Below are 25,567 nucleotides of genomic sequence, written 5' to 3'. Positions count from 1 at the left end.
ATAGCTGCAGACTTTTGTGAAAACTGCATACACAAGTCGGCAGTGCATTTCACAGTCAGTTAATCATGATTGAAAGCCCATTTGCATGTTGGTTTAAATGTCCCAAGTAGCAAGATAAACTGCAAGACTGGTACACGTCGTCAGACAGCCACACTTTCGTGTCTTTGAGGACAAAACACTGAATACACTATGCTGACCGCCCGTGTTTCTTTTTCATTTATAAAAAGGCCCTATTTTACAGATTAGCGTTGTACGATACGGTACGGCATATTGCGGTATAGTGTGTCATGGTATGGTACGGTAGAGCACGGTACGGTACAGTACAGCACCATATGGTAGGGTACAGTGGAATATGGTACGGTATGGTATGGTATGGTATGGTACGGTGTGGTATGGCATGGTATGCTATGGCATGGGATGGTATGGTATGGTATGGTACTTGGGATTTAACGCATCAAAGCTGCAGATGAACTTTGAGGGATGCCATAATCGACATCACACAGTACACGGCTATTTTGGCATTTCGCTTTCATCTAAACACTGCCGCCATGACCGGGATTCCATCGTGTGACCTTGGGCACAGCAGGAGAACCCGATAATCCATAAGCCATTACAACGGCTTTTAGGGATTCCTTTTCTCGTCCGTCCCCAAGAGAGAATTCCTCACCTTTGCTTTAATTCTAGTGTGACGTCGCTCAGTCTTCACAAGAAAGGCAACCCTTCCAGTGGCGTCTGTGACCGACTCGGTAGAATCGACGTTTACGCCCTGCTCCTGATCATCCAAGACGTCGATGACGCATGGAATTCCAGAAGCTGGCTTCCCGTTAAGGTCCTTGACGTCGGCCTGCATTCATTGAGAAAAATCAATCAGCGGAACTTTAAGCCTATGGGACAGAGCTTTGTGGCCTAATACATGTTCTATAAAGACAACTGATTCGATAAAGGCAGCCGTCGATCCTTTAAACAGGCTTTAAATAAAGCATAATCGTGCCAGAGGCAAAAAAATCTTTGCGGCATGATCCTTTTATCCTGATACAATGAATTAGATGGAATAAACCATAGATATAGCGTCGCCAACTTTAAAAATAATGCCTGGCTTTAGAGCTGCTCGATATGTGCTGTCATTTTCACATGACAAAGGAATCCACCTCTCCACATAGGTTTAAGTCTACCAATAAGTGTGCACTGAGGCTCAGAAAGTATTGTGTTTTGCAACTTTTCCATTATCGAGACAGTAAATTTCCACATGAAATCTAGCGTTGCCATTTGTTTCAACATGCAACACCAAATACGAATTTTCTCGAACATGTCTACGTATTCTTCCTTAACATCATCTCACAGAAGCTTTGTGAGCAGGCGTCCAAGAGCTGGAACTTCTGACAGAACCTTCTTCCATAACACCGTCTCACAGAAGCTTTGTGAACAGACGTCCAAGAGCTGGAAATTCTGATAGACCCTTCTTCCTTAACATCGTTTCACAGATGCTTTGTAAACAGATGTCCAAGAGCTGGAACTGATGACAGAACATTGGCGAGAGATTGCTCCTCTATTCTAATGTATTAAGAGTAGTGCCAAGAGTGGAGTTGATTTAAAACAAGGGAGTAATCACTAACACCTAGCAGACACTGCAATTGATTACAGATGAGTTATACAGTATCCTCAGGAACTTTCAGCACCCCCCCCCCCCCCCCAAAAAAAAAAAAAGAAGAATCCACAGATTATTTTGATATATGTATTCTTTACGCTAAGCCTGTCATGGTATTTACTGTGAAGAACTGTATGATATATGACACTGCAGCATTCAAAGTGAAGAGGAAAACAACCACATCTATCTTCTCACGTACCACGATGACTGTTGTGGCGCCAGGTTTGAAGTCCTTGGGCGTATGCCGGAAGCCAACGATGTAGGGTGATGTAGCGAACACAGCCGTGTCGTCCATGGCTGTAACGCGCTTACTGGTTGCCTTGTCGAGTACGTCCGCTTCGATCACGAGGCGGTTTCCGTGTACCAGGGGGTTCCAGCGTTTGCGTCGAGGCATTTTCAGCTGGTCAGTTTTTATGCGGAAGCTCGCCTTGCCGTACACGAGCTGTGTTTCAAGACGAGAAGAAAGCCGTTCATGACTGACTGCTGTGAGTCTGAACTATCAAATACAATGCTCTGAGGAACTCAAAGGAGGTAAGCATATTTGAAGTGTTTAACATGGTGGAGATAATAAAACAACTTTGAAGTGCTTTTTACACGTTAGCAAAGTAATACTTGCGGAATTAGACCTGTTTCTTTGTCATATTTAGAGATGTATGAGACCGAATGCAGCGTGTTTCATGTGAGCTGGAGGGTAGGCAGAAAGATTTGTGCACTTACAGCCTTGAAGTTGGTTGATCCAATTTCTTGGTCCGTACCAGCTTCATTCCTGACCTTGAATCTGAAGGACGCTGAACCGTCCACCGGCTTTCCATACACATATCTTTCAGAAAAAAGAATATTAAAAAAAACTGTCATGTGCATCCACTTTCGTAACATAGCTTCAGTGTTATATGCAGTGATCTTATAGTGAGTTTGCAACTACAGCAGTGAGGACTACGGTAGGCAGTTTATTTAAGAAAGTGAGACTGTTTTACACCAGATTTCCACCGAGGCATTTATGTATATAAGACGTCCTATTTTACAAAAACTCCCGCAAAGTTCTCTCTTGCAACTGCTGTATTATATTTTCTAGCATAAAGGATGAAATTCTCTTTTGAAAAACCTGAGAACATCTCGGCGGTGCGTTCACTACGCGGTGTAAGAAAAATGGCCAGATAATGTTGAATGCATTTGAATCAGTGCAAAAGCACCGATTTGTGCTATGTAGAAGCCGATGAGCGGACTGTGCCGCGGGACGGAGCGCTCATGCTTCTAGGACATGCAACTGGCAAGAGATGATTGTGCTGCAGTCATAACCTCTGGATTACTGCTTGTGAACTAATATGCCAAAAAATTCTGAAGCGGTAAAAACCAGAGAAAAAGTAGGCTGGGGGAGTAAATACTCCATTCAGTACGAATCATCTTGCGAATAAAACAAACCGCACTTTTAAGCAAGGTTTTTATGCTAGAGTGTGCAGACATCTTTGATCTTATAGAGATATAGAGCGAGAGAGATAAATCTGCCAGTATAACGTGCATAGTGGCCTGTAATTAATGCTGTCTCTAAGCACACAGCATACAGTATATACACTCAGCATACAGCGCGAAGTCCAGTCATAACAAGGTTCTACAATGCCTAATATGGGAGATAAAAAAACAAACCCTTAGCGACCAGGCGTGGTTTCATTTAGCTCTCAGATTCCTCGCCGAATGTTTTTACTGGCTGTTCATCCTAGCAGATGCGGTAAAAAAGTCTTGGCATTTGGCAACAGGCACTTTATATAATTGCACATTTCTTTTGGAATTAGAAAAAGGGTAACTGTTAGCATTCGTTATCATCAGCAGCAGAGCATACGCCAAAAGAATAGGATGAATGAAAGGGATTTTTTGACAGCCAGTCTAGGGAGAGCATCAATTACAGAAGCAAATACGATATTCTTTTTTATTCTAGCAGCATTTCTTCTAGGCAACCTAAATACACCGCAGAACTATTTCGGTTTCGGGAGAACTTCTGGTCTTTGAGATAATGTTTAGACCAAGAAACCTTGCAAACTCGAACATCGCGTTGTTTCTCAAGCAACCCTGGTGGTATTATTGCGGTCTACCTTTTGTCTTCCAACCCAGTTGATACATTATCAGCGATAGAAGGGGTTGGAAGGATTTGATCCAGAAAAATGAAAGAGAGTGAAACAATGTTTAATGGAACGTTTTAACGTGCTAAGTTGTCCTATATTGCAATCAGCTCTGGCTTGGGATACATGTATTCTTAGAGATTTAGTAGCAGCGTGGCTTAAGTTGGTGCACTCGCAAAGCTGTCCACACATAATACCACTCTATACATAGCTGGTTTGCTTGCGCTTTCCAATCATGGTAGAAAATATGAGGCAACAGAAAAAAAACGAAAGCAGCCAAAGTTTTTAGACAGTCTATAGACTGTCTATAGACTGTCTATAGACTGTCTATAGACTTCTGTCTATAAAGATTATAGACTCTCTATGGACAAATCCTAGAGAACAGTCTGTAGGCATACAAATGCTACAGACAGTGGACAGGCAATCTATAGATTTATGGCTATACACTTTTGTATATAGACAGTCTATAGACTATGAAGAGACAAAAAGAAATATGTATATCTATATCTATCTATAGTCTATAAAAAGTCTATAGACCATAGAGCTTTTTATAGCTTAGTGAAGAAACAAACGGGATTATGCACAGGCTGCATTTTGTGGACACTGTCTGTCACTATGCCACCTGAGAAGAGATTTTTACTCACTTGGCTTCAAGTTCCCCTTCCACGAATTCTTGGTCACTGAGAATGACGCTGGGGACCGTCAGAGTAACCGAGAAAGTCGGCAACACTATCGGCACAAAAACAAACAATTCGTCGACTTAATATGTGCATAGCACAACAAAGCCGAACCAGCAACGGGAAGGAAACCTAGGCTAACGGGTAAATCTCCCCATAGAAAGCTGTTAGCCCACTAATGCGTAACTTTTTCATTTTTGTTTACTTGCTACTAAGCAGGACAGCCATCACGGCAAGTAAACGGCAGAGGTAAAAAAGGAAACAAGAGCAGGTGTTTCAAGGCCCTTTTAAACTCTCCGTTTTTCTTTACAAATGGCACTCAGTGCAGGACAAATACTAGCACATGTTTGTCTCACATCCTGTGCACGCCCGCATCTCACTTGACCAGTAACCAGAAGTGTATCTAACGTGAAGCACCCTAGGCTCAGAAGCACCTGAGACGCTGTCAATTTTCTACGCTCAGAGTCAGCTGTGCTGGCTTGAGCAGGATTCACAGCTTATAGTAGCTCCACTCAATTACTAACAAACCAAGATCTCATATGACCGAAAATTGAACAGAAAGGTAAAAGGAGGCAATAAAGGCACCTATGCAGCGCAGAGCTTGCTTTGTGGTCATCCTTTGCCGTCTCTGTGTGCAGTTCAGTATTCCTCGAATAATGCAGATATTATCCTGATAATGCACCATTTTACAGTTCATATTTCTAGCGGATTTGGCTTACTTTCTGCGTTCAGCTCTGTGTCTGTGGCTTTCTTGCTCAATATTCGAGCGCTGTTCGACCTTCGTCAGATAATGTACTGTCTAGTCAAACAACATATATGCTTTGCACTTCCTCATACCAAACTCGCCCTGGGAAAGAACGATGTCATAATACAGACCCTAATCTAAAGAACCATTCATGCTTCTTTCTATATGAACAATGTGTCTTCTCCTGCATTAACTCGAGTGTTTACAGTGCACATCCTGTTCAGTGCCTTTGCTCTGAATGTTAATGAGAGTCCCGCCTTACGTTTTGAACGCACCTGTGAGAGGAAGATTAGGCAAAGCAAGTGTTTAGGCAATGCAAGAGATAAGACAATGCAAGAGATAAGACAATGCAAGAGATAAGGCAAAGCAAGAGATAAGGCAAAGCAAGGGTTATTCAGAGTGGTGGCGCTAATGATGAAACAATGCTGCCAAAATAGCGTACCTGACGAGACCTAATTAAAGCCACGTATGAAGGAAACTCAAAAGAGAAGAGTTCATTGACACTACTCACCGTACTCTTCAACCTGGAAAGCGATCTGGGTTTCCTGGGTGTGCTGGAAGCAAACAAGTTAAACCTATATTACTTTCTATGTCTATCATTCTGCTGTTCTTAAAAATGTAGGATTACAAAAAGAAAACAAATCGGCAACTCCATTTACAATGTATATAGATGTGTGTGCAATCTTCCATGTGCACACATATTAAGCAGTTCATAACCTCACAATTATGTCATTGTCCACATTAATAATTTTCTGCATATTCTTACACATAGAACTGCATGCATTCAGCGTATGCAGAAGGTGACTAATTTGCAACCACTGTTTTCTTCATGTAATAAGTACCATAAATTCTTGTATACAGCCTGTGGGCTGTGCATGAATAAAATTTAAATTCCGGGCTTTTTGGATTATGATAGGCACGGACCATGCAGCAATTTCCTATCTCAGATTCACCCAATATAACATGAACTGTCCAATACAATCCTATCTGCCGTAAGCAGATCATGTACCGCGTGTGGCATGGGTACCAGGTACACACTGTGTACTGAGCTCAAAATGCCTAGCAAAAAAATGTTCCTTGAGCTAAAATTTAGCACTGATATATACACACATAGCGCGCCTACTGTACACCGGAAATTATAATATATGCGCACTGTTTCCAACGTTATTAAAAATGTACATGGTGTAGGCAACGTGCGTATTTTTTTTTCGTACTTGCATTTGATCTCACTATATGCACATAAAGAACGGCATACATTATTGATCTCAATTTCTCCTTTTATGTCGCAACTTGGAATTAAATTAACGAGCAGCACAAAGGAAACATGAGAAAAACCGGGTGAAATCCGACTGAACGCTAATGCCCAGACTCAACAGAAGCCAAAAAAGCACATGATATCTATTGTGTGTTTTTTACATGCAGTGTGTGGTATGTTAAAGCACATTATGTGCAATTATTAAAAAGTTCTAAGCCTAAGAATAACGTTATAGAGTGTTAGAACTTATTTAGTGCTCTTTTCATATAGTATTTTTGTTTACTGCATAGCATTATAGGTCCTTGTTGTTAATCTTCGATGATAGTTTCACAGTAGCATTATGTACTGCAACTGTATACCGCTTCTGTACTATTGCCAACAAAGCATGTGCGTATGATAATAAGTCACCAGATGCGTCCGTACCAAAGCGCGTCAGGGCTATCTGCACATGCGCTGCTTTGGCGACTGACGTCTGTGCTAAAACTGTAATAATGTTTGTTGCATTCAGCGGCTGATTGATATTACAGTAGAACCAGCCTCCGTCACATCTTTTTGTATATTTTTTCTACTCGTGCATACGTTTAGAACTTATGTGCCTCTCTTGTCTTCTTCCCCTGAACCTCTTTTCCCCTTTTCATCTTTATCAAAATTGGTTTATTTTCTTTTTTTGTTAATACAATGCCCCTTTCTTATAATTTTAATTGCATTTTCTTCATCACCCAGAGTAAATTAGTGGCGAGGACGAGGTCTCCTTCTATCGACCTCAACCTACAGCACGTATGTGAGTCGAACTGAAGAAAATATAAAATAGGGCTACCGAAAAACGGTCCTCGATGGCACGACAAGGTGACGCGCGGTGCTGCTATAAATACGGCACAGGTGCAAAAGCAGCAAGAAGCCAGAGGCAAGAATAAGCGGGCAGCAACTCACGTATGATCCGTACGTAACGACGGCCTTCCACTCGCCAAGGATCGGAGATTCTGGGAACTTGTAGGAGTGACTGAACATCCCCGTCACGTTGTCCTTCGTGCTCAGCACCGTCTGGTACGTGACGATGTTCTGGGGGTTCTGCGAGCGTTGCACCAATGGACATCGGTCACTTGCAATGCCATTTACTGTTTGCTGATCACTTCAGCCGCTCATCAGCATCGAATTGTGGCAGCACGTGATTCAAGCATTTCTCACGCGTGTCGTCGTGAACAAATAGCGTATTCCTGCCTGCTTACACTGAAATCCATTCACAAAATCTGTTTTCACTCGCACACGATGAGGCAGAACAAACAATAGAGGTCTGTTCGAAATGCCAGTATGATCGCTTATGATGCGCACTTTAATATGTCATTCTCGAATCGGAGCGAAGGACGGGAAAAGGAAAGACGGACGTCACGACTTGTCCCGTCCTTCGGACTGTTTTAGGCTTGACCATAAACCAACAATACCAGTTTACTATACTTGGGCTGTAATGTATGTGTCGATAAGTTAGTCTACTTAACAGCATTTTAGTTTGCTGATTTTTCTTTAGTATTCAAACGTTTTTGAAATGTAAATAGTTGCCAAAGTTACTCATGCTTCACTTGATCTTCAGGGAATAGAGCACGCATTGTTACAGATAAGTGCACAAGTTATTTCGCTAGATAAAGTTGGCACTGACATTTGCATCCCAATATTTCTTCTGGCCATTAGTGAACAAGCCGTTGTAATTAATATCTCTGCAATGGCCTTGAAATCGATTTTACTTTTGTGCAGCGGTTTTTACAAAGTAGTCTAGGTATATTCTAATCACACGTAATGTCTGCAAGAATGTGCTACAGTTTTCAACACCCTTCCTTTGGATGTCTTCTTGTGAGTAGTAGTCTACAGCCCCATGACAACGTAGCCACTAAATTCCACACCCCAACAATCACAATTGCTAAAAAAAACGCATCGGTAATGAAGAAAAGAGCTTGAATTTAAGCTGAATGAGTGGATTGCCCTGTGCAGAAACACTGCCTACCTTACTTAAATCCTTCGTGTCAAGCAATAAACTCGCAGTGACATTTACCCGCAGGCTCCATATTGAGAATGATCTCTCGTTAATGAAAGAAATATTAAGCTTAAGCTAAATGATGGAATTTTCAAATGACATATTGAAGGAAAAGAGAATGATGCACAGCCTTGATGTGCAAGGTTCTGGTGCAAATACATTAATTAGATGAAAGATACGTGGCATAAATACCTTTATTTCCAGTTTCAGGTCGCCGATTGAAGGCACTAGGTCTTCTCCGACAGCGATCATCCGCAGGTTGACTGCAAGGTAATGACAGTGTTTGTTCACTTGTTAGCCATCCAACGAATGGCCTTCGCAGGAAGGCGCATATACAAATTTCCATAATTCTGCAACTGTAGGAACACAGACTACTCACCCCACCGTTTCTATAAAACAGACTTCACGGCTGATGATGGCCTAATCAAAAAATTCACATTTGAATGGAATTTTGCTGTTGCATTGATATTTTGCCAAGCACTTCATCTTTCAAGTTAACCTATGGTACTAAAAACCATAAGGTCTGTAAGCGCTACCAAAGATAGAATTATAGGAAGATGTTTATCATGAGCAGAGGCAGCACGCATCTTATGGCACTTACCGTGCGCGTATTGTATTTATGAGTATCCTAGAGCAATGATTACCATTATTAAGACAAGTTGAAATGCTCTAGAGTTAAATGCGAGAGTAGTAATTTTTATGCACTTCTACCCAGCAAACCAAAAACCTCTCAGAGACATCTAGCTAGACGTTTCTGAGAGGTTTTTGGTTTGGTGGGTAGTTAAATTTTAAAGTAAATGTGCAAATTTTAAAGTAAATTTTAAAGCGAAGTATTGTGCTTCCACGTGCACATATTGACATTTTCGACCGCGTTATGAACAACTCTTCAGCATATAACTTAATTTATGTAAAGGATTCTGTGGCCATGCAACATTCAAATAAAAAGGGTTATCCCACACTCCAAAGCTTAAGAGGACAACATGAATTTGCAACTTAAATGGCGTACAAATACCATTAGTCATAATGAGGAGAGAACGAAGACCACAAAAAAATGGGGCGTCAGTGGTATTTGACGATAGTGACTAATATCAGAGCTTAGGCGCTCCTGTGACGTCGTCAAGCTGTACTCAATACTTCGGACAGTAAAAAGTGAAACAGACCGCTAAAGATAATGGTGGAGTCAAGCTTATGGATCTCCAAGAAAAATGTTATTACTAGTAAAGAGAGAAAGAAGGAAAGAAAGAAAGAAGGAAAGAAAGGAAAGCAAGAAAGACATTATGAAAGAAAGGGTGATAGAAAAGATGATATAAAAAAAAGAAAAACGAAGACAGGAAAGTATAGCAAAGTAAAGCTAATGTCAGGAGACCGGGTGCAAAATTTCTCATAAAGAAACATGGCTAGCAGGCGATTGTATAGTTTCCTGGGCTGGCGAAAGTGTCTTGTTTTTCACTACCCGGGGAGAGTCTATTGCTCCTGCTCACCTGTCTGCTTAGGCGTGTAGATCGGCTTGTCACTCTGCAGGAGCAGGTAGCCACTCTTGTCGCTGATGAGAAGCCGGGCCTCCTTCTTGTAGACACCGTAGCACTCCACCACCAGCGACACGTAGCGCCGCTGCCCCGAGCGGATCTCTTCGGCACTAAGCTTCGCGGGGTCGATTGGCACACGCACTACGCGCGACTCGCCTGCAAGTTGTTTACAGTTTTACAACATCAGTTATATAAATGTAACACATTTATATACGAAAGTTTATTTATAAGGTTCAGTTAATAAATACAACTGTTTAGAGTGCTTTGGCAGTTTTCATTAAATATTCCCAGACTTTTCTCTTCGTTCCGAGATGCACATGGCGAAGACATGAGGAGGGTTGGCACCAGCAACAGCTTTCACAGCCGGGCACCGTTTTAACGAATATAACAGTTAACCGAAGCACGTGAGAATGAAATGACCAGCACTTAGAACTCCAGTAAGCCTAATATAGTCACGGTGTAGACATACACAGTGTCCGGATTGAATACACTTATTACTTTACACATCCCTATTTGAACTAGGGGTGCAGACACATGTAATTTCATTCGAATTTTTTTCTTTGTTCCCTCCTGTTGAGATCCTTCTCAAGTGTTCCTTAGCACTCAGCAGGAGCGTTCCCAGTTACCGAGAGGCTGTTTATTTATTTATTTTTTTGACAAAACGATGGCACATTGCTGTAAACAGAATAGCGAATTGACAGAAAGGACCCTCTGTACGCGAACAAAAAAAAATACAGAAGGCATGTTTTTTGCTGCCTCTGGCTCGCAGTTAGATATTTAGTTCCTTAGCGCCATAACATGAACGGAAACAAACAGACCAGATTATATTAAGATGTTCTCTTTTAGGCGCCAAATCGCGAGCGATTATCTCTTTGGGACGGCAAAATATTAAGTTTCGCATTGTAATATAGAAAAGTAAGAATTTTTTCACCTTTATTCAATTTGGTCTCATGGGGTTTAACATACCAAAGTGACTCAAACGATGAGGGATGCCGCACTGGAGGGCTCCAGATAATTTCGCCCACCTGAGGTGTAACGTTCACTAACATCGCTTCGGTACTCGGGCCCCTAACATTTCGCCTACATCGAAATGTGAACTGTGGCCAAGATCGAACCCGTGACTTTGAGGTAAGCATCTGAGCACCATACCCACTGAGCCACCGCAGCGGATTCTTTAATCAATCAATCTGCGTGCCTTTTATGCAACTACCAAGTTCAGTGCTTTTAAAATGGCACCTAGATCAGCGTGCTGCGGTGTTTGACGTATAAGATTCTTAACACTTTTATCACCCACTTATTAATATTGGGGCCAGCGCTAAGCACGTGGAAGGTTTTCCTTTCATAGTTAAGCTAAAAGTCCCTCGTGTCAATTCCAAGCGCACTATACCAGGTGTCCCAGCTAAATGTAACCAAGCTTTTAAAAAACACAGGGTGTCCTAGCCATCTGTAATCAAATGAGGGTTGTTTAGAGTCGCGTGGCCTAGTCTTCAGTATTTTTCGTTCTTCAAGGTTGACTAATTAGTTTAGCTTAATTAACTAACTTTTTAATTATTGACCTGAGGAACAAAGTGTCAATGGAAAAGTTGTAGATCGCTTTGAGAAACAGCTTACTGAGACATTTGCAGCAAAGTAATATTTACGTAAAGTAGCTTTTTACCGGCCTTTAACCATAACCCACAAGATAAGAAAAAGCTTCCACATGACAACTGTGCCACTTCAACGTCCCAAGACGTGCCTTAAAGAATAAAATCCGTTTTTTCTGAAGTCCTCTCCTCGATGAGACTTTGGGTGCACATTGGGGCAGAGAAGTGAGCAAGCAGCTGGTCACGTGACAACCTTCTTTTAAGGCCAATAAATGAAGCTACGTAAATCGTAACTCGACAGGAACAGCGCTACTAGCGGTTTTTCGAGGTGATCTAAAACTTTTGCATTGACACTTTCTTCCTGAAGTCAATAATTAAAAAGTTAGCTAATTAAACTTAACTGATTAATTAACTCTGAAGAGCGAAAAAAAATACTCCAGACTAGGCCACGCGACTATGAACAACCCTCAGTTGGTTTCACTGGACTAGGTCACTTCGCCTTTTATGCGAAGCATACTAGCCGCACAACCGAGCTCTTCCTTGCTGCGCCGCGCGCGGCCGCGTAGCTACCACTAGACCTACATCGGCGCACCACGTGATATGACGTCACAACAGCTGTGAAAGCTGGGTCTCAACTCGTGCGCTCGCTTGCGGACGCGCAGCCTCCACCGGCGGCCTAACTCCCGCTCCTTCCGCTAGGGGCGCTGACGTCACAACAGCTGTGAAAGCTGGCTCAACTCGTGCGCTCGCTTGCGGACGCGCGCAGCCTCCGCCGGCGGTATGCTTCGCATCCTAGTCTTAATCATAAGCTAAGGCAGGCCATTTTTTTTTTTAAGTTTGGTTACATTTAGCTGGGACATCCGGTATATAGAGGACACCAGTGCGCCCTTAACACTAGTAAATGAAATTTGACGTCCGACATTTAAAAGTGGATTGAAATTCATGTTAACTCTGCAGCGTCAATACCAATGGCATCCACCCGACAGTTTTCATTTTAGAGTTAAACTCTCAAATGTTATAATTCCACCAAAAGTCTGGGCAGCACTTTGAGTTTACTTGCGGAAATTTCCATTGATTTCCTGCGGCTACGCATACGCTAACATCACATCGCCTGTGGTTGACGCATAGTACCCCAAGCGATAAGTCAAAGGCAACCCTTAACTTTTTTATCTTTGGCTGTGTCGCCAGCTGATGCTGTCGCAACGTCGTGACGTGACAACGTCGCAAGCAACAAACTGAGCTGCTGCAACAGTTCCAAAGTTTTACGGAATAATACGGTCAGCATCTACGCGAAACGTTTTCGCGTCAGATGACTCGAAACCTGACTCAGGATTGCCAAGCTGCTTCCTGCCTCATTAGCCTCAGTAGGCATTTCAAGAAGGAAAAGCCCTCATTTCAACACGTACACATGCACATGTCAAAACATCTGGAGAGTCATTATCGTCCAGTCTTCGAAGTTCCAGTTTTCTACGTCATAGAGATATTAAGCCTGCTTTTGCCACATGGCCCGGAACCTATCCAAGCACATGAGGGCTGTTTTCGCCGCAGTGATCAGCTGGTGTCATATTTCGACGGCCACTGCGCGGAACCTCTCTTGAGGTGCCATCGAGATTACGGGATGCCGCAAGCGTACGTCACAACGCCTGTCACGTGACTTGCGCAACCGCGTGCAACGCCCTCGTATTCTGACGGCAGACTCAAGCCGGGAGGTCCGGGCCGTCTGGGCCTCACGACAACATGCCTAGCTGCCGCGTAGTTCATAAGAAGACACGCGTTCAGGCGGGCGAGTGTCTTATCGCGCTACATCAGAAACGCTGCGGTGTCGGGTTCCAGGACCAGGCGGCCAGTTCTATCTACCACGCACGCAAACCGAGACATCTGACGGGAGATAAGGAGTCTTCTAGTGACCCATATGAACCTGCTTGGAACAACGGCTTGAGCGCCGGCTCTATAGCTGAGTATTAGTATAGTGTAGCACTCCGTGTGAGCTCCAATTGTTTAATATCTGCTTATTCATTAGTGGCAACTGTGCTCAATATGACCCCTGCATCCATTTTTCTCGTTCCGAGAAAAATAAGCTCTAGTTGGCGACGGCAAGTTTTAAGCTGTATCCTTGGTACATTATAAATTTTATTCATAGTAATAATTTATAATAATATTTATATAATATTACAAATATTACATATTTTCTCCGTTTTTTTGAAGTGGCACGTAGGATTCCGTTAATCTTTTTTCTGCACTCCTTGTTACATTCTATACCCAACAATTCTGGACAAAATCGTGCTTGAACGGAAAGATTTTATGAGCGCGATTTTTTCATATATTGTAACATTTCACTACAACAATAAATATATCAGCCGATCTCCCGCCGGCAGGCTTCCATTTTTTTTTTTTTTGCTATTAACGTTTTTGCTATCGTCAAAATCGTTCCCCATTGGTTTTCTATGGCAACCTTAACTGCTCGATGCGAGCGAGGGAAAAACTAATAAAAGAAAGATTTTGCAGCATGTCGGAAGAATGGACCATTACCTTGAATACTTCCCTCACAGTGCCTTACAATTTGTCGATATTCAGGGTTTTTCTCCAAGAATGTTGGGCATGATGTGTTAACTTTTCAATACGTCGACACTTTTGCGCATGGACCTCATCATCGGCCTCTTCTAAACTTCACTCATTCGGCCATCCTGTTCCCACACACACACTATTATATCCTTTCGTGTACTTCGGCAATATTCGCAGCAATAAAAAAAACTGCGCCATAACACTGGCGGCACTTCTGTCCGCAAACCAACTCACCTGCGCCCATGCTGATGGTGTCTCTGAATAAGGTGTGCAGGCGCGCCGGGTGATCTTGGAGGGTCAAGGTGACGTCCCTTGGGGATCCCCGGTTGAAAACCACCACGGTTTCCTCGGCACCTAACCGGACCACGTTGGGAGCCGTCACGATGCAGCCTTGCCTGCACGTTTGTGGTTATTAACTATTGTCTGTTCTTATATTTCTTTTCTTTCTCCCTAGCTTTCTTTTCTGATTCAAATTAAAAGCTTGTGATGAGAATAGATTTGCGCGTACAACTGGGACTTCTTGCTTATACAGAGACGCTTCTGTGGCTCGCTAATATTATCTTGTCGAAGAAAGCAATTACTCCTTGGTTTGGTTGGTTTGGTTTATGGGGTTTAACGTCCCAAAGCGACTAAGGCTATGAGAGACGCCGTAGTGGAGGGCTCCGGAAATTTCGATCACCTGGGGTTCTTTAACGTGCACTGACATCGCACAGTACACGGGCCTCTAGAATTTCTCCTCCAAAGAAATTCAACCGCCGCGGCCGGGATCGAACCCGCGTCTTTCGGGTCAGCAGCCGAGCACCATAACCACTGAGTCACCGCGGCGGCAATTACTCCTTAGCATTCACCCAGGCGTAGCCATAATATTAGAAAGGAAAGCTATATAGCTTGCCCTGGGAAGTGGAGAACAAAGTTCCCATTTTGCGTTCCTGATCACTCCGGTCTCGCCCGGTATCTGGTAGTCGTCCTGGTTACCTTAGTTAGTAGAGAGATTATGCAGGATAGGTAGCGGTCCCGGGTTCGCACCGCAGACCAGAACGAATTTTTCTTCAATGGCGAAGTTTCTGTGAAAGCTATATGGGTTTCCTTTGAAGCCGTATAGCTGCGCATCGGTGAAAGCTAATAGTAATTACAAGACCAAGTAATGCACATGTTCGAGAGCACTCGGCCACTGCTCACCTAGTAATTTCATTCCAGCATTTGAACGCGGAAATTTTCGCCAATAACATCCTGCATCAGCGGGAGCTAACTTCGTGCACCTTGGACAAATTCGTTTAGTTTATTAGTTTATTAGTGTATTGAGGTTTAACGTCCCAAATCAACTCAGGCTATGAGGGACGCCGTAGTGAAGGGCTCCGGAAATTTCGACCACCTGGGGTTCTTTAACGTGCACTGACATCGCACAGCACACGAGACTCTAGAATTTCGCCTTCATCGAAATTCAGCCGCCGCGGCCGGGATCGAACCCGCGTCTTTCGTGTCAGCAGCCGAGCGCCGTAACCAATGAGCCACCGCGGCGGGGCACTTGGACAAATTCAAAGATCTTCTTAAAATGCGAAGATAATATAAAAAGAAAAGGCACAAACGTAATTTTGCTCGACGACAAAGTTGTTTCTAATTTCACGATTCAGAAAAGCTAACTTCGCTCTAATCTGATTGATTATAGTTTGAACTAAACTCAGGTTAGTTTTATTATTTTTCCTAACCTTTTTCCATTGAAAAGACTCAAGGATGTAGTTTATTTATTCATTGTTTGACAGCGCGACTAAACGGAGGAGGCCGAGAAAAACCTGCAAGACCCTTCATAAGCACTGGACCCCTTCTACAAGCAATAGCACTGGAATAAACATACCCACAATCTCTGCCGCACTGTCAAGAACGTAATTTGCTCACCGCAGTCAGTTTCTCAGAACACATGTAGAGGCGTCAATAATAAGGAAAGGAATAACATAATACGGAGTAAAACTACTTTGCTGCTAAACTAAGACACTTGTTATAAATTGAAACTTAAGGATTTCCAGTCTGTCCCCATCAAAATAAATTTTCTTTTCATAACATATTTAAAACAGCTCATATGCTTCGGGAATTTGTGACGAAACATCCAGAGGCCATTAATTGTTTTAAGTCAAGAGTTTGCATAAATTGTTGATATCAAGGAGAACGCGAATACACGGTTTGCAGTAGGCTCCCAATTTCTACCGATAGCCGAATCACCGAATACCGAATCAGTTTCTCAGAACACGTGTAGAGGCGTCAATAATAAGGAAAGGATCTGCTCAAAATATCATACATGGACCAGCGTTAGTGCCATCAAATCATCCATTGATCTCGACTCGTTAACTCATCGAAGGAAGACATTACGGCTGAGTTTATTTCATAATCTATATTACAACCGCCCTGACCTGCGAACCTCCCTTCTGGTACCACCTGTACGAACGTCCCGTCGGCTCTTCAATTCCCTGAGCGTGCAGCGTATTACTGGTTCCACAAATGCATTTAATAAATCATTCTTGCCCTTGGCTATTGATGAATGGAATTCACTTCCCGAAACTATTGTCCATGAGCGTGACAACTCAAAATTCAGGCGGTTAACATCCGCTCATTTTTCTAAATAAACTGATGAGCAGCAATAGGATTTCATTTTTCTTTTGCTTTACTTTTCTCTAATACACTGCATTTTTTTGTTCAGTACCCGATTGCTTTTTCTTTTTGTGTGTGAATACTGTTTTGTTGTTTGTTAAAAGTATGCGTACCATAACTGCCTGTGTAATTTTCGTCCGTTTGTTTTCCCTATATTTCAAAATGCACCGATCATAGAAATGCACGTACTTCACCATGCCTCGTTGTGTTTTTTTTTGTCTGTATAAATATGACCATGGCCATACTTTCTTGTCCCCCCCCCCCCTTATGTAATGCCCAAACCAGGGCCCTTAAGGGATAATAAATGATGATGATGATGATGATGATAATAAAACGTAAAACTACTCATATGCTTCGGGAATTTGTGAAGAAGCATCTACAGGCGATTAATTGTCTTAAGAATATGCTTAAATTGTCGGTATCGCGGACAACGCGAAGACGTGGTTTGCAGGTTACCAATAGCCATGGTTTTATTTTGAATGCATAAATAAAATCCATATCCATAATATAGGTATTTATAGAGTTCATTAACTCAGTGGGATGTTTCGATCCTTTGGCTATCTAACGTAGTTCTTTGCTCTTGAGTTAATAGTTCTCTGAAGATGGCTCCTATATTCTACAAATAGCTTGCCCCTCCCCCGGGTCTTTTTTTATTGGCTGTTATATTATGCACTGAGAACGCCCGAGTGCCGCAACAGCCGAATGCGATATAGTATTCTTGAAGGGAGAAGATGAATCTGCCGCAGTGTTCCTTCAGTTTAATCAGTCAATACGCACTCCCATCTAACTCGCCATCATGAAGTTTGGTATGTTCCACGTCCTCGCACTAATTACGGATTTCAGACACTAAATTACGCCTTACCTACTTTGCTTAATCAATTTCGCCTATCCAGCTCTTCCGTTCGTTTGCCTTCGAACCAGCAGATGAAAACTTTATATTTATAATATTTGCTAGCCTTGCCTTTGCGATGCCTTGATTGCTCTTTGTGTTGGAATGTGTTTGCTTTGAAATGCCTTTTCTTTTTGTATGCGATGTACGATATATTATGTTGACTGCATTTCCGGTTGCGGATAAACCGTACATTCTTATTTGTTCGATTTCTTTTTTGTTCTGTTCAAATTGTGAACTATGTGCTTTGTATGTATGCTTTATATGCTTTCCCTGCCGCCGATGTAGTTTAGGGGAAGGGAACGTTGTCAAGCCGCAATATTGCGGCTTTTTTTCCCTCCTCCTCAGCCATGCGATTTTCTTTACATGTCTGGAATAAAGTTTACTTGACTTGACTTAATGGCATATTACTTGCCATGACCGCATTGTACGTTATTCTGACGCCGTACTGAGGGCTTCGAATCAGTTGAAAATTGGTATCATTTAACATGCACTGAAATCTCAGCACACTGAGGCTTTTGAATTTTGTCTTGATCGGAACGCAGCTACAGCGGCAGAGATAGAACCAGCGAAGTAGTGCTCAATAGTTGTACGTCAGATTCAATATAGAGCCTCTGTGGACAAGAGAATGTGAGCTAACGGAAGATCCACAAAAATTGGAAGGCGGGGAGGGGGGGGGGGGGGGATTTAACTGGAAAACAATCGCAGCAATGGACGTTGTAAAGAACAACGAACACTTACACTATTTTTTTCCTGGACTTCTTACACATACTTCCTTGCTTGCATAACCCATACTGTGTGGCGCGTTTCAGGGAACAAAAAAACATGGCAAGTAGTTAAAAGTTAACACTGCTTACGTGCAATGAAGGTGAAAGCATGAAGGTCTCATCGTGAGTTTATATGTCGATGGTTGGAATCCCTTTCGCGAGCTAGCCTCCAACTTGACTATAAGCTGTATGCTATATGTGCAACCAGAAATCGTATGACAGCACCCTTAGCGCCTTACGACAAACGATTGCGTCACAGTTTTAGTACGAAAGTGGGGAAAAGGCACACAATTGGAGGTACATACATTGGAGGTACAGGTACAGTCTTTGTCAAAAGTAACCAGGCTGCATGGTTTGCTCTAGCTCGTACAGTGGAGCCCTTACAGCTTCCCTGAAGCTGAAATGGTCGTTAAAGGTAAGGATCGACTGGGGTCTTCTTACCTTCCAAAACCTTTTGATCTTTGTGAAGGCCACAAGGTCTCCACAATACAAGCTAGAAGCAAACCATGCAGCCTGGTTACTTTTGACAAAGACTGTACATGCACCAGAACACTCGTACGGTTACTCCCATTGCTGTTCGCTCTTCAGACAGGACTAGCCACGCAACTAAAGATCTCACCTGCGATCTCGCTCTGACCTATCGCTGGACCACTTCGGTGGGCGTCCGGTGTTTTCCACTACAGCAACAAAATGCAAGTGACACTAAAGCGCAACGTGACGTCATGCGAGAAGTTTAACGTCACGGTGGCAATCCCTCCTAGTTCTCGATGCATAGTTTCGCGGTCGCATTCTCCGGCCACGTCACGAGTCGTGCAGTTCATGCTCCATTTGCGCTCTGCCGGACCCGGAACGTCTCTGGAAGCCGGAGTGACCTCACCAACCCGTTTCTTTCCTTTCGCTTCTGATTCCGCTTGACAGAGCGGACCCGCGCGCTTGCTTTCGTTCTCTGTGAGCTCAGAGGGAAATGGGCCGGTCTGAATATTGCAGGCGTTTCCGCAGTGATTCGCTTCCCCAGCCTAAATTCGGCTCCCCAGCCTAAATTGTCCGCATTCTCAGGTGCTCATTTTCAGACGCGGCCAAGTTATGGCTGCGTCATAACGTGTGCGATCTGTTTGTGCGTCTTTAAGAGCCTTGGCGGGACTCAACTCCTGCTTTACTTGCTTATGCAGGGAGTGGTTGCACACAATGGGGGGGGGGGGGGGGGGGGGGATACGAACCTGACAAGACTGATCTATTAGCTGCTGGTTCTTTCAGAGATTAAACACTGAATGGCTGCTTTGTACATTCCTCCCATCTGGGCTGTCATTAGACTCGTGTAAGTAGTCAAATAAATGAATAAATAAATAACACAATGTCCTGCATAAACTCAAGCGAGCGCCAATTAATCGCGTGGCAACCTCGCGTACGAAAACCTCGCTCATAAGCTTCTCTTTCAGCCTTTTCAGTAACGCCACATACGCCTAAAACTGAGCGTTATTTCTGAGGGAAAACGTAATGATATCAACCTCCTAACAGGCAGTGCAAGCAAAGCGTCACCCTCCATTAAGGCGCCTCTTTCACTTTCTCTTTCACTCCCTCTGCTCGTGGCGCGCTTGAGGTGTCCACCAGAAAGTGAGACAATTACTGCGACATTTCTTTTTCTCAAAAAGCAAATTCAAACAGAACGCCGCGACCCCTTCAGCGAAATGCAGGAAGATAGGCACGCTCAGTTTCATTCATGTCCGTTCCTTTTGTAATACGACCTCCTACACAGACGGTCACAATGAGTGGAGTGCCGACTGTTTCGTGGAAAAAGGCTGGAAGCTCGCGCGTACGTTCTGTTAAATGCATACGACGAAGCCGGAATGGACGAGCAGCTTGCGTGACGAACCGCGTCACACAGCACCCGCAACTGTTAGCGTACGCCTCCGCGCTTCGCCAGGACTAATTGGAATGATGTGCATGGTAGTCACGGCACACTCGTGGCGGTAGAAGGCGACTGAGCTGCTTAGCTTACACCCGCGGAGAAAGCAAGTTCGGCGAACAAGGTGGAGACCTTCATCCGGCCTGTCGGGCAGGCACGCAGATTACACTATAGTTTACCCGCATTCCAATGCATGTCAGACCCGTCGAGGTGGCTTAGTGTAGAGTTATAGGCTACAGCGTTCGATCGCTGAGAACTCAAGGTCGCGAGTTCGATTCCCGGCAGCCGTGGCTGGGTTTGATGCAGGTGAAATGCATGAGCACCCCTGTGCTGCTCAATGTCAGTAGACGTTGGAGGACAACACTTGTTTGAAACTTATCTGCAGTCCTGCACTGCGGAGTCTCCCACCTCACTGGCAGCTCCTAGAAGGTTAACCCACATATACGAGTGTCAGGAAACCCACTGTTTGGCCTCAGTTAGTCTAGATCAATCCAGTGCGGTACATATCATTGGCCCGTAAATGTCGCTGACTGAAAACGTTACATCGGCGATTTGTGGAGGATACAGCATTTAATAATGCCCTTGAGTGTTTAGTTTTAGCGCACAACCGCCACAACAAGTTTATTTATTGCTCTCGCCTTTAAATGACCTCACAGGAAGGGTATTCTAAGCGAGAGGGGGGGGGGGGGGGGGGGGGGGGTGCCGTATATTCTCATTAATAACACACTGCACACATTAAAACATTCATGTGTGCCGTGTGTGCGGTCCTGCAGTTCGTCGCATCGGCCGCGGCATCGGATCCGCTCGCCGCACTCTTTCTTGCCATCAAATGCCACACGTCACATGCAAAGCCGCTCGCGCGGGACTATGATCCTCTCAACTGCAAGCTCAATTGTCATTCCTCGAAGGCGCACCCGCGCGCTCGTGACAGCAGCCGCTCTGATGAATTCACCGCCACCCGATAGCGGGCACACTCATCACACGCTTCTCGTAAACAGCAGTTCGGCAGGGAGAGCCTTCCGTGCGATCTCCAGCTGTCACCGCCGGCTCGGGACCTGTGACGTCAAGGGTCCGTCGCTTTAATCGCTCTCCCTGCAAATACAACTGAAGCATGGAGGATGCCGGGGGTGGGAGCGGTGGCAGAGGGGCCTCTGTACGTACGTGTGAGGAAAGAAGGAAAGCGGTGCAGGAGGAAGACCGTTGGGGGGAGGGGGGGCGGTGTCTTCCTTCGGTTTGAGCTGAGCGACGCGCGGTCTCCTAACGAAGCTCCCGCGGCGTCTGCGCCCTTGTGATAGGGAGGAGCGCGTAGAGGGTAAGAGAACAAGAAAGAACTAAACCGTGCTTTCCGGTCTTGCACAACTGCAAATTACGCGGCGGCGGCGGCAGCTTGGGCCGTGCGAAGAACTCATTTTGCCGTTGCTTTTGCTTGGTTTCGCGGGGAAGGCGCGCCTTTTTCCGTAGAGAGCGATGGTCGCGAAGATAAGCGAGAACCCCCCCCCCCCCCCCCTCCGACAGCCGATGCCGGTCCCCCACCTCCTTTTGTAGATGGAAAGAGACCGAATAAAAACAAAGAAAAAGCGAGGCGGGTATGAGCGCGTGCGGTCGTGTGGCCTGATTGAAAAATAAGCTTCTCAAATGACCCCGCGTCGCCTGCTTCGGCGTCGTAGTTTAAAGCATTGCCCGAGGTGGTGGTCATCGCCAGACGACGCCGACCTTGTGTGTCTGTCTCTCCCTGTCTCTCTGCTGGGTGTCTATACAGGTTTTGAATGCTCCGTTCTACACGAAGTCGCAGACGAACACACTCGCTTCCCAAGGCATAATAAACCACTCACTCCACTTACAGACGTATTTGAAACTTCCTAGTCGTACAATGCTGCCTTCAAGAGGGGCGGGGGGTAGGACGGTGGGGCGAAGGCGCTTGCGATAGCGAAGGTCGCCACTGTTTGAATAAACTAAACAACAAAGCTTCTTTAACGTGTTCTTAATCTACTGAGAGAAAGACGAAGGTAATAGTTCCTCATTGACAAGCATGCACCGGAAGGAAAGCTGTCTTCTTTTATTTAGTTTTTTTTTTTTAAACCATGGCACACCTCCCGTGTCGGTTGTTTTTATGCAATGCCAAGCACGTTCTACACGATGACATTTTCCTCGTAAAAAATTTTTTTTTATTTGCACCGCGGTAGTTGGCACCCGACTCACCTCCTGTTCTACGCGTTATTTGTTGAACAGTGAACCTGCTTCTCAGTAATGCCGCTTCCTGTAAACTGCACGCAACTGCTAATCTTTATTGGTGTTCTCTGGCTGCGAAGGTATGCTGATTACACTGTCTGTCCTCGCTCAATGCCGTGCAGACATGTCAGGCGCTGTTGCGAACCTTGAGGATTTGCAAGCGATGTAAAGCATAGACACTACACTCCAAGGATATAAACATGTCCCTATTCATTAGCCGTTTTTTTTCTTGTTGCGTAATGTATCAAGCATATGCCGCGTGGAAGGAAGTGCGTTAAATTTGGCATCGCCATCCTTTCTACCAGTAGGACACGACTGACCGCGAATTCGGTTTTGCAAATGATGACATGAAGCAATGACAAGCTAGCCCGCATTTAACTGCCTGTAGACCACGGCTTCTTATCACTTTCTTTTATAATCCCACCCCTGTGATGAGGGATAGCTTACCATTTCCTTTCCATGTTCGGAACGCCTGTCTTATTTTACTGGCACTGCCTATTCAGCAGGCAGCCTGGAGAATCTCCTTGCTGAAATTCTCCTAGCACTCACCTCTGACTGACTACAGAAAACCAAGAGACACTTTGCCACGAAAACTAATTTTTGATGCCTTCAAGGTCACCTTTCGGGAAAGACTGCTCTCCGGACATCCCGTGCCGCACCGAATTTATGAATTCTCATCAACCGAGACTTGACTGCTTCTTGTATCGCAAGTGCATGCAGACAGCGACGTATACTTAGGAGGCCACTGAGCGACGGTCATGGTGCGGAATGTCAGTGCATTGAACGTCGAAAGAAGTAAAGTTTACCGGGCGAGTAGTGACCAAAAAAAAATGCAATAAGAGTAAAACACTTCATGGAAAGGGGAAACAGCGTGAACGAGCTATTAGAAGGTTCAATTAATGAGCACGTGACTTGCACCCGCGCTCGTCGTGCGTAGCTTTACGGAGCTTAGCTGACCTTTCTGCTGCGCTTAGCTCAAACTATTGCTTATTGCTTCCGCTTTCGGGTGTGTCGAGTCCCGTGGGTACTCTGGAGCCGATCACTGGCAAGAGCAGGGACATTCTGGTACTTCTCCGGGCAGCGGCAAACATGAACTGTGCCACAGAATCGAGGCCGTGCTAAGCACAGAAAAACTTCTCACGAAGCCCACGCAGCCAATCGGAGACAAGTACCGGGATAATTTCAGCCCGCTTACTCTCCCGGCTGCCGGTGTATAGATATTAAATATATTATTAGATGCCCGGCAGTTACTACCGAGGGTATAAAAACAAACTGATACAAATTGAACCTGAAGAGGAGTAAGCCACAAGAAGCACATTTCTGTCCCGTCAATTCTACTTTACATACTACATTACGCGCGCAAACTCATCTTCTGTAATTACGAAGATCGGATGAATAGTTATGCACCTGGAAAGGAGGTGACTACACTTCAAGACTGTTCGACGCATTTGTCCTGCATTTCCGTTGAAAAACCTTTTAAACAAAAGGACCTTATCTATATCGAACTTCCTGCATACAGACACGCCGCATTGGATTTCTTGAGCGTTGTTTCTGTTTGGTAATTACGTATATGCAAAACATCGCACAAGTTAACTTAGGAGGCCTGCTTGTCAGCCTTGTTTCGCCTGAAACGCATCGATGCACGCGCTAACAAGAAGAGACACCAAAGGGGTCAATACTCACGTTACGGGAACGAAGGCCACGCACATCCACAGTACCCACCGGAGACAGCGAACTCTTTGTAGCTCCATCTTTGGCACGCACGTACTGTTCAATGCTACGTCTACAGCCGCCGAGCTCCTACGGTCTAACGTGTTGCCAGGCGCTCCTTCAGCACTCAGTTACGAAAGTAGCTTCAGCGGTGGCCCTATCACTGTGAGGCTCGTCTTTCGCGCCGAACGAGCCAGGCGTGTCTTTTGGGTTCCTTCAGGGCGGAACGGGCGCTCGACGCTAGGGTTGGTTCCTTGATAAATTAAAGTCACGCTTTATCTTGCACAAGCGTCAAGCCTTCACAAACGTAAAAAAGTGGCAAAGAGTATGTGTTGAGACACCGGACGGCTGTTGTACACAACGGAAGGGTTTTGCGGCACTTCAGTCCTACAGTCACTTGCTCACTCTCCGAGAATAGGCAGAGAAAACAACAATACTGGCACTGGCTCCTGTCGAAGAAAGACAACTCATATGGCACACGCTGGCGATCCAGCATCAACTGTCTCAACAGCGTTCTCTCAAGAACAAGCAGTCCGACCTACAAGCTGGTTCACATACAGGCAATGGGACGCAGACAGCACTACACTGCACTTCAAGGTCACGTATCACCCGCCGCACCAGCCATTCACGTCCACTACTTCGACAACTTATTCACCGTGAGCACGTCCAGGGAAAGGTCGACGTTCGGCTTGGAGGTATCCGAAACTTCTGGACCAGTCTTCCTCAAGGCACGATCCGCAGTGCTGTCCTTCTGGCAGACATTGCCCAGCAGCGAAGCCAACAGCTCTTCGTTGATGCACTTCTCACGGGGTCTTGAGTAGTGTCTTCCAGTCGAAGTACTCGTATAGAGAACGGAACGGCGAAAGGCGCACGCCCCTTCTAGGCTCTGAAAGCTGTTCGGGCGGAGAGCCGGTCCTTGCGGCCAGTGCGACGACGTGGTCCGCGTGTTCCCGAGCAGCGACTAATCTCGGAAGCCCTCCTCGAGTCCCCCTCGGGGTGTTGGCGTGGGACGACGACGTCACGGCAGCAGCGGGGCCGCTGCGAGACGCTGGAGAGAAAGGGGCTGAAGGAAAGGGAGAAGGGGCGAGGGGGCGAGGGGACGAATGAGACGGCAGGGGCGCGTAGAACATACACACCACACTTGACCCTTTCTGGAGGCCCTCTCCTCGTTTTCAAAGTTTTTGTACGTTGTTTGCTGCTCGTGGTCTCCGGCCAGCCACCGACCGTCCCGTGCGCTGTCGTTTGTGCAACGGCGTCGCCTTGACAGTCCGAATTACGGAGCGGGAAGTTCCCCTTCGCTGT

General features: G+C 45.0%; 1 protein-coding gene across 5 annotated transcripts in view; it reads right to left on the bottom strand.

The window, feature by feature from the left end:
* Positions 1 to 25,328, bottom strand: part of LOC149335427 (complement C3-like) — a 74,674-nt gene extending 49,346 nt beyond the window's left edge. For 4 of the 5 annotated variants that reach the window (XM_089552111.1, XM_089552113.1, XM_089552112.1 and 1 more), the window contains exons 1-10: positions 24,239 to 25,328; positions 14,362 to 14,522; positions 9,938 to 10,138; positions 8,649 to 8,719; positions 7,364 to 7,501; positions 5,690 to 5,732; positions 4,401 to 4,485; positions 2,363 to 2,465; positions 1,845 to 2,087; positions 668 to 844 (exon numbers count right to left, since the gene is read on the bottom strand). In XM_089552111.1, the coding sequence (XP_089408237.1) occupies positions 668 to 844; positions 1,845 to 2,087; positions 2,363 to 2,465; positions 4,401 to 4,485; positions 5,690 to 5,732; positions 7,364 to 7,501; positions 8,649 to 8,719; positions 9,938 to 10,138; positions 14,362 to 14,522; positions 24,239 to 24,306 (1,290 nt within the window). In that variant the 5' untranslated portion in view covers positions 24,307 to 25,328. The remainder of the gene's footprint in view (positions 1 to 667; positions 845 to 1,844; positions 2,088 to 2,362; positions 2,466 to 4,400; positions 4,486 to 5,689; positions 5,733 to 7,363; positions 7,502 to 8,648; positions 8,720 to 9,937; positions 10,139 to 14,361; positions 14,523 to 24,238) is intronic. The other variant, XM_089552116.1, reaches the window with a different exon arrangement.
* Positions 25,329 to 25,567: the final 239 nt, after the last annotated feature.

The sequence above is a fragment of the Amblyomma mixtum genome, chromosome 7, assembly GCF_055824585.1.
Source record: "Amblyomma mixtum isolate Tamu chromosome 7, ASM5582458v1, whole genome shotgun sequence".
NCBI lineage: Eukaryota > Metazoa > Arthropoda > Arachnida > Ixodida > Ixodidae > Amblyomma > Amblyomma mixtum.
Note: the sequence above shows the minus strand (reverse complement) of the source record. Positions and strands in the feature narration are given on the sequence as shown.